An 8308-nucleotide genomic window follows, 5' to 3' on the forward strand; every position below is an offset into this window, starting at 1 on the left:
TACCTTGCATTACATTTCCAACATTTGGGTAAATTATCATAATCCATTGACATGCTCGCTACTTTCAATATCATTTCAACAGGATCAACAGGATCTTTTCTATTAGTTTCAACTGGGAATATTAAAAAAACATAACATAACAAAAAACATGTTAAAATATACGAAAAGAGAGAGAGAGAGAGAGAGATGAAAAATCATGCAAAAGAAAATTAATGTCAAAAAATGTCGTTATGTTTATCTCAAACGGAAACATAATTATGTTTTCAAAAACCAATGTTCCTCTTCTTCTTCTTACAAGTGTGTGTGTGTGATAATACACAAGGTGACATTAAAAAAAAAAAATTCTTTTGGCAAATTATTTCGATAAATTAATAATAATAATAATATTGGTGGGCGATGTGTTTTTGTCATTGAATTGTTTGTAACTTGCCAAATGTTACGATTTTATAATAAATAAATTTTTGGCAAATGTTTTTTGCAAGAGGCGGGGAAGAGGAGGAGGAGGAGGAGGAGGACACACAATGGCCGAATTACGGTTAGTAACAATTTTTTTTTTTTTTTTTATAAATTCCAATCGATGCCCCAAGCGATTCAAACAATCACCGTTTTCAAATATTATTAGTTTAAATAAAAGCTATTAAATAAAAACATTTAAAAAAAAAAAACACGCGGTAACGGCAAACAAACAAACAACAAACAAACAAACAAACGGAGAAAACTCAATTTTTTTTATTTATTTTCAAGTACCTGATTTGACCATTGCAGTGAGCGCAAAGAGGAACTCTTGCAGCATTTGGAGCATTTAAAACTCCTTTTCCTCTTTTTGGAGACGTGGCTCCAGCAAAACTTCCACCTTTGGAAGCGCTCAAAGAAGATGGAGCGCCAGAAGAATAAGATGAAGATGCCATGGGAGGAGCGGTAACGCCACCTAAATATCCATTTATATCAGCCATATTATTCGGTACGAAAAAAAGGATAAACAAAAAAACAAAAAATGGCCGGCGGAAATATATTGGAAATAATTCCAAAGGTTTTTCAATTTGCTAAGCTTTCGGCAGCAGCGTGAGCGAGTGAGTGAGCGAGTGAATGAGAGAGAGAGAGAGAGAGAGAAAGAGCAAAAAAAAAAAAAAGCAAATACATTCGCCTATTGTTCATTATTCGTTTTGTTGCCTTTTAAATAACAAGCGTGACTGTAGCAAAAGTCTTTAAACAAAACAAAACCTAGCAAATTCTTGCAAATTTTTCGTCTGCTAATTTTCCACGCACGCACACACACACACCCAAACGCAATTTTTCTTTCGTGTTTGTAATTTAAAAAAAAAAAAAAATTTTTTTTCAAAGCAAAAACAAAAATTTTTAATTAAAAAAAAAAAAATGGCCCCCCAAAAAAAAAAAATAAAAATTTTTTTATTTGTTTAAATTTAAGTCTCAATAATTATTATTATGTTAAAAATTTGATATCGAATCGTCATTTTCGTCATGAATTTCCTACACAGTACCGAATCCAGAATTTTTATTTCCCTCCCTTACTTTAAGCGTATACATTAAAAGTTTAAAAAAAAATATTTCACGTCACCCCTTCCCTCCCCTACCCCCCACCCCGGAAAGCTTTCAACTTATTTCCTTATAGAATTCAAAATAAAAAATTTCATTTAATAATAATAATAATAATAATAATAATAATAATAATAATAATAATAATAAATGCGATGCGTATTACAATCGTAAAAATAAATAAACCTGAAATTTACTTATAAATAATAATAATAATAATAATAATAATTCTAATAATAATTTTAAACGTTAATTATTATTGAGACTTTAAAAAACTACATAAAAAGCACTAAATAAATAAATAAAAATGCTAAATTTGAGAGCTGCTTAAATTAATTAATTAAATTTTATTATTTATTAAAATTAATTAAGGACTGAGGAAAAAGGTCTCGGTTTCGAATTAAATGACTGATATTCTGAAAAAATTAGAAATTAAAAAAAAAAATAAAATTACTAAATGGTTTTTTGTTTTGAATTCAAAATAAATTATTTTAAATAAATACTATCAAACGATTGTTACTTTAAAAAAAAAAAAAATCAATAAAATCTAACGACTTACCGGAAACGGAAATGTTATTAAAAAAAAAAAAAAAAAAAAAAAAAAAAATGGACGTTTTAGTTGCCACACCAAAATAAAAATAAAAAAAAATTCAGTTAATCTAAACCTCTTACTACGTAAGTGGCAATACTAAACAAAAAGTAATAATAATAATAATAATAATATTTATGGAAATTTTGTTTGTTTGTTTTCGCGTTCGAAATTATTAATGTTGTTAATGGAAATGTATCACGTTTGGAAAATGAAATTTAAATTCGTTTATCATTATTATTATTTTTTTTTATCTCTCTTGAGTGTTTAAGCAGCTCTCAAGAAGTAGTCAAAAACAAAAAAAAATTTTAAACAACAAAACCCCGGAAAATTGTTTTTTTTTTTTTTTTTACCTCTTAACGTTGGATTTGGCTTACATCCAGTGAAAATTCCTTTAAAAAAAAAATAGAAAGCGAATTTTTTTTTTTTTTTTTGTTGAAAATCCCAAATTGTTTTTCATTTTAAAACTCGATTCGCGCCCACCGTTTGACATTATCATTATTATTATAAATAAATTATTTAAAATGTCGTTTAATGTCGTTACGTAAAAGTGACGTCAAATTTTTTTAATATTATTATTATCGTGTGAAATTTAACTGCGATAATTTATTAACGTTTGAAAATTTATATGAAAACTTACCGGATGTTGGACGAGCCAAAGATGTCGGTGCACTCGGTGTTGTTAAATTAATTTTGGGTGGCTGCACTGACGAAGGTGGCTATATGTAAAAAAAAAAAATATTAATATCAGGGAAACAGAAACGTAATTAAAATTTTACGTAATTAAATAAACTTGAAACAAACTTGAAATGGTGCAGCAATTGATGATGGTTGAGGTGATGCCGAACCTGTAGAAGAAACCGAAAATTGAGATGTAAAAGGTGGCGGCGGTACAGCTCCAATACTCGATGCAATAATTGATGCCGGAGTTTTCGTACCCCTAAAAAAAAAAAATTAAAATTAAATTAAATATTTTATTTTTATTTTTATCCTTTTTTAAATAAATAAATAAATATTTACGGTGGTACTAAAACCGGTTCTAAATTAACCGATGGCGGATTTTGTCTCGCTACCATTTTCGCATGTATATCGCAATATAATTTATTATTTATATTATAATACCCGACGTTTTTCAATGATGTTCCACACGTTGCACATTTGAAACAATCCACGTGTAAATTTTTATCTTTGATACGTACGAACAATCCTCTAAAAATCAAGAATAATAATAATAGTAATTAATTTTACATTCGAATAACTGCAACAATAAAAAAAAAAAAAATTACAATTAAATAAAAATAAAATTTTTCAATTAAATTCGAGTTTTATTATTATTATCATTTCATTACCGTTATTTTCAATACTATTAATATATAAAAAAAAAGAATATCACTCACGAGCGAGTTCACATGCAAAATTTGAAAAAAAATTTTTTTTTTTTTTGTAGCAAATGCGGAAATTTGCAAATTCGTAGCAAAAAATTTGCTTCGATTAATGACATTATTATTATTATTATTATTATTACGTTGAATCACGCCTAATAGTGTAATATGTGATAGTGGTTAATATGTCAAAAAATAAGGAATGAAAAAAAATTTAATTTAATTTTAAGAAGAAGAATAGATAGTAAGGTACGCACCATATGTTTAAATTGGAAAATAAAAATTTTTAAGGTATACAATATAGGTGCCACAAAGAATTCAAAAAAAAAACAAGAAGAAAAAATTAAAAATATTAAAAAACAAAAGTAGTAGAATTTTAATAATAATAATAATAGTAATAAGTTTATATATGCTAAAATTTCGAAATGTTTAAACGTAGGAGAAACATGCAAACAATGCAAAACTAGAATAGATTTTGAGAGATAGATTGATAGATAGATAGAGAGAGATAGAAAAGTAGAATGATAATCATGACAAGGAATATTCTAATAATCCTTACATTATACACCTTTCACATTCACTACACATTGGACTTTCGTAAGAAACGAACGGCAATGAAGAAGAAGAAGAAGAATATGGCACCGAATGTTTTTGGTGTGGGGGTGATCTAGTATAAGATGGTGGTGGTGGTGGTGCTACTGGACTAGGAGACACCGACCGGCCGCCAAGAGCATGGCTAGCGGTAGAATAATACGATAAAGAACTTGCTCTAGCTGCTAATTTAATCAAAATTTTTTAAAAAACAAAGAATTAATTTATGAAAAAAAAAAAAAAAAAAAATGGGATAAAAGTGTAAACTTTCTTTAAACAGGAGATTCGATATTGGTGTAACGATTTACTCTGTAAATATAAAAATTGCATTAAATAGTCGGTTTTAACCATTTCCACTTACACAATAAGACGTTCACAGTCTGCACAAATATTCTGTCCAGGTGGTAACACCTTTTGATCTTGTGCAGGCTGAGGTTTTGTTTCGGGTGCTGATACGTGTCTTAAACCGGCCACCCCTGACGGTTTAGGAGCTGTAGGTGTTGAGGGCATTTCTTCAACTGAAATTTAGTCTTAATTAATTTATCGTCGATCTCAATTTTTCGATAAGACAATAATTCATTTAAAAAAAAAAAACAACAACTCTTTTTCATCATTGAATAAAATTAATATTTTTCCTCCTCTTCTTCTTCTAAAAATGATTAAACTTTTTCGTTAATTAATAAAACAAACAACAAACAATAACTTAAAACATTTACGAATCGCTTCTTCCTGCATGAAAAACCCCAAAAAAAAAAAAAAAAAAATTATCATCATTGTCGAGGAAGTTTGTGATATATCAGCGGTTTAATTACTAATAAGATTTATCTAACAATGAAGAAATGTTTAAAAACAATTTTTTTTTTGTAACGTTAAAAAAAAAAAAAAAATTTTTTTTATTGTTACCTGGTTCCGCTTCTTTCGGTTCGCTATCTATTTCCTGAACCATTTTTAAAACTTCACTGTTGGCAGCATTGTAAGCTTTTTCGTTCTTCATAAAATTAACCCTACAAAAAATAAAAAAAAATTTATTTATTTATTTATTTATTTAAAGGAAATACCTTGTTTTATTACTTTTGCAATCGATCAAATATAAATAAAAAATTATTAGGTAATTATAAATTTTCAATAGGTTTTAACTTACCCAACGACTCCCCCGGCTAAAACTTCCGCTTGAGCACTCAAAGTTTCCGCAATTGTTTGATCCGAATACAATTTGATAGGACTGTTGTATTGTTTACTCGCCAAATTCTTTGCATTTTGAGTTTTGTCACCGATTCCGTTTGCTTGTGCACCGCCAAAAGGTTTCGGCGCATAGTTGTATTGACTAAAAGACGGAACAGGAGGTTGCGATTTATAAGCTAAAGACGTTTTAGTAACCGGTTGTACATTTCCAATCGAATTATTCGGTGTGGGTGTTGGTCCGATTGGAACCACCGAGGGTTTCCACGTCAAGCCTCCTCTGTAACAAAAAAATAATAATAATAATAACAACAACGATTTCCTTTATTACAAACAAACGAAAAAACTTATCGTTGCCTGTTTTTAACAACAAACCCCGGACATCACGAACAAGTTAAGATTAGATTGTTTAATTCAAACATTTAGATATTACACACACACACACACACACAGGTTTCTGGTTTTTCATTATTTAAGGTTTAATCAAACAACCATAAGATGCCTGAAATATTTTTGAAAAACTTTTATGTACATATCTTATCCCTTTTTTTTTTTTTTTTTTTAAAGTAAGATACATAATTAATTCGAACGTAATAATGAATAATTTAATAACAAAAAAAAAAAAAAAATTTCTAAACCTTTCTTTCTCTCTCTCTCTCTCTCACACACATTTAATTCTCAAATAGTTTTTCATACATTTATTTATTTACAACACGGTTTAATGAACTTTAAGTAATAATTTTTCAATAATAATAATAATAATAAAATAATGATGAATTCATCACATTTTTAAACGTCAAATTTCTTTTACAAAGTAAATATAACACCGATATAATTTTTTTTTTTTTTTTAAATTCATTTTAAATTTAACTTAGGATTATTATTATTATTATTATTATTATTATTACCATTTAAAAAAAAAAATGCTTATTCCACTTGTTCGAATTGCTGTTTGTTTAATAATAATAATAATAATAATCTCATTCTTAGATTTAATTTCGCTTTAGAATTATTTTTCTAGTAATTACAAACCGTGGATGATTTTTTTTTTTTCTCCACCGCCATGTTCTAAACCTGCTTTTTCTGCCGGTGAATTTGCATTTACCTGCAAAAATAAATAAATTTTAAAACAAATAGTAATAATATTTTTCCTTGGGGATTAAGCGGGGGAGGAGAGGAAGGGAGGGAATATCATTAGGTATAAGGTTTTGAGGGAATTTTAAATTTTTATGGAAAGAAATTAAATTTTTTTTTTTTTTAAAGGTAATGAAAATATTAAACAACAAAAGAAACGTTTTTATACTTATTGACCTCTAAAAAAAAATTCAAAAATAAACTCTCTATTTTAAAAAAAAAGTGCAATGAAAAATGTTTTTAGCTTTTTACATCATAAAGTCACGTCGCTCTTTAAAAAAAAAAAAAAAATTTTTCTAGAACTTTTTCGATAAGCAGAAAACAAAAACAAAATTTTTTTACAACCAAATATTGCTCTCTACTACCTATTTTGAATGAAAAGAAAAAATTTAAACGACAAAACTTTTTAAAACACGTTAAAAATTTCATACGAAAACGTTCCATAATAATAATAATAATAATAATAATAATAATAATAATAAGTTTTTTCAAAAGTGTCAATACAAATAAAAGAATGTCAATGGTATTGATGATGATGATGATGATGATTGTTTGCTAATTTCTTTGAAATTTAAAATGGTGTTATTATTATCATCATTATTCAAAGGTAAAATAATGGATTTTGACGTTTATTAACGTTTTTATATTTCTGGAGAAAAAAAATTCTTTGGAATAGGCTTAATTTTTTTTTTGGTCAAAAATGTGTGATTCATCGAACTATATTTGATGTTTCTTCGTCATCAACATAATAATAATAATAATAATAAATGCTAAAAATTTAAATCGATACTCCATCGATTTTCTATAAAATTCCGGCCCCAAACATTTTATTAAATTATTTATTGTTTAATTAATTTTTAATAAATCGAATTTTTTTTTTTTTTTTTGTTGTTATTCGACTAAAGTTAAAAAAAAAAAAAAAAAAAAAAATTGCATTGTAAGCGTCAAATTCTAAAGAATTAGCGCTTATTTAATTACTTTTTTGTTTAACGCTTACCTTTTACTCTTACTAACCTTCAAAAAAAAAACCAAAAAATTAAAAAGTAAATTTTAATTTCTAAATCGACAGTTAAAAAAAACTTATTATTATTATTATTATGTTCTTAAACAAAGACTTGAACAATTTGATATTGATTAAGAGAAAACGTGTCAATAGAATATTGAAAATTCTCTATAGAGAATTAACTCTTCTACAAAAACAATTAATTACATGATTTATTACCTAACGAACTTATTAAAATTTTCGTTTAAAAAATTATTATTATTATTATTAGAAAGGGTATTTTAATAATGATTCAGGTACGTATACATAAACCTTATCATCATCAATACCTTAACAATAAATAAATAAATATTATTATGATTGTAGCTACGTCACATTTTTTTTTTTTTTTTTGCATAAAAACTCAATGATTTATATATTGAGTTTTTACTTCCCACTTATTATTATTATTATTATTCGAAATGTCAAAAAGAATTGTGAAGGTTGTTGACTAATAATAATAAGTAATTAATAAAAAAAAAAAAAAAAAAAAAAAACAATTCAATTAGTTTTATGTACCTTTTGTACGATGAGAGGTTGTCCAAAATCTTTACCACCTTGTAACCGGAAACCCCAGGGTGAAGCATCGAAACGAGATAGCCTAACTGTGATTAGTTGTGCCATTTGTGGCTTCTGAAATAAAAAAACGTCATTAATTAGTTCAGAAATTATTATTATTATTATTACAAAAATTTTCTTCTGGTATTTTTTTTTTTTTTAAATAAGAAAACAAATTTTTGTGACGACATTATAATTTTTTGCCTATTGTTTTTTTTCAAAGTACCTGATACCTGACTAAGCAAATATTTTCAAGGATGTAAAAAAAAAAACATTATT

At 26.5% G+C, this 8308-nt stretch overlaps 1 protein-coding gene across 1 annotated transcript in view; it reads right to left on the bottom strand.

The window, feature by feature from the left end:
- Positions 1 to 8095, bottom strand: part of Phum_PHUM601380 (uncharacterized protein) — a gene marked incomplete at both ends in the record, with an annotated part of 9291 nt that extends 1196 nt beyond the window's left edge. The window contains 11 exons of the mRNA XM_002432751.1: positions 748 to 928; positions 2497 to 2535; positions 2784 to 2862; positions 2948 to 3083; positions 3164 to 3352; positions 4085 to 4294; positions 4478 to 4634; positions 5020 to 5120; positions 5258 to 5575; positions 6324 to 6400; positions 7991 to 8095. Coding sequence (XP_002432796.1) covers positions 748 to 928; positions 2497 to 2535; positions 2784 to 2862; positions 2948 to 3083; positions 3164 to 3352; positions 4085 to 4294; positions 4478 to 4634; positions 5020 to 5120; positions 5258 to 5575; positions 6324 to 6400; positions 7991 to 8095 — 1592 coding nt within the window. The remainder of the gene's footprint in view (positions 1 to 747; positions 929 to 2496; positions 2536 to 2783; positions 2863 to 2947; positions 3084 to 3163; positions 3353 to 4084; positions 4295 to 4477; positions 4635 to 5019; positions 5121 to 5257; positions 5576 to 6323; positions 6401 to 7990) is intronic.
- Positions 8096 to 8308: the final 213 nt, after the last annotated feature.

The sequence above is a fragment of the Pediculus humanus genome, genomic scaffold (assembly GCF_000006295.1).
Source record: "Pediculus humanus corporis 1103172108318 genomic scaffold, whole genome shotgun sequence".
NCBI lineage: Eukaryota > Metazoa > Arthropoda > Insecta > Psocodea > Pediculidae > Pediculus > Pediculus humanus.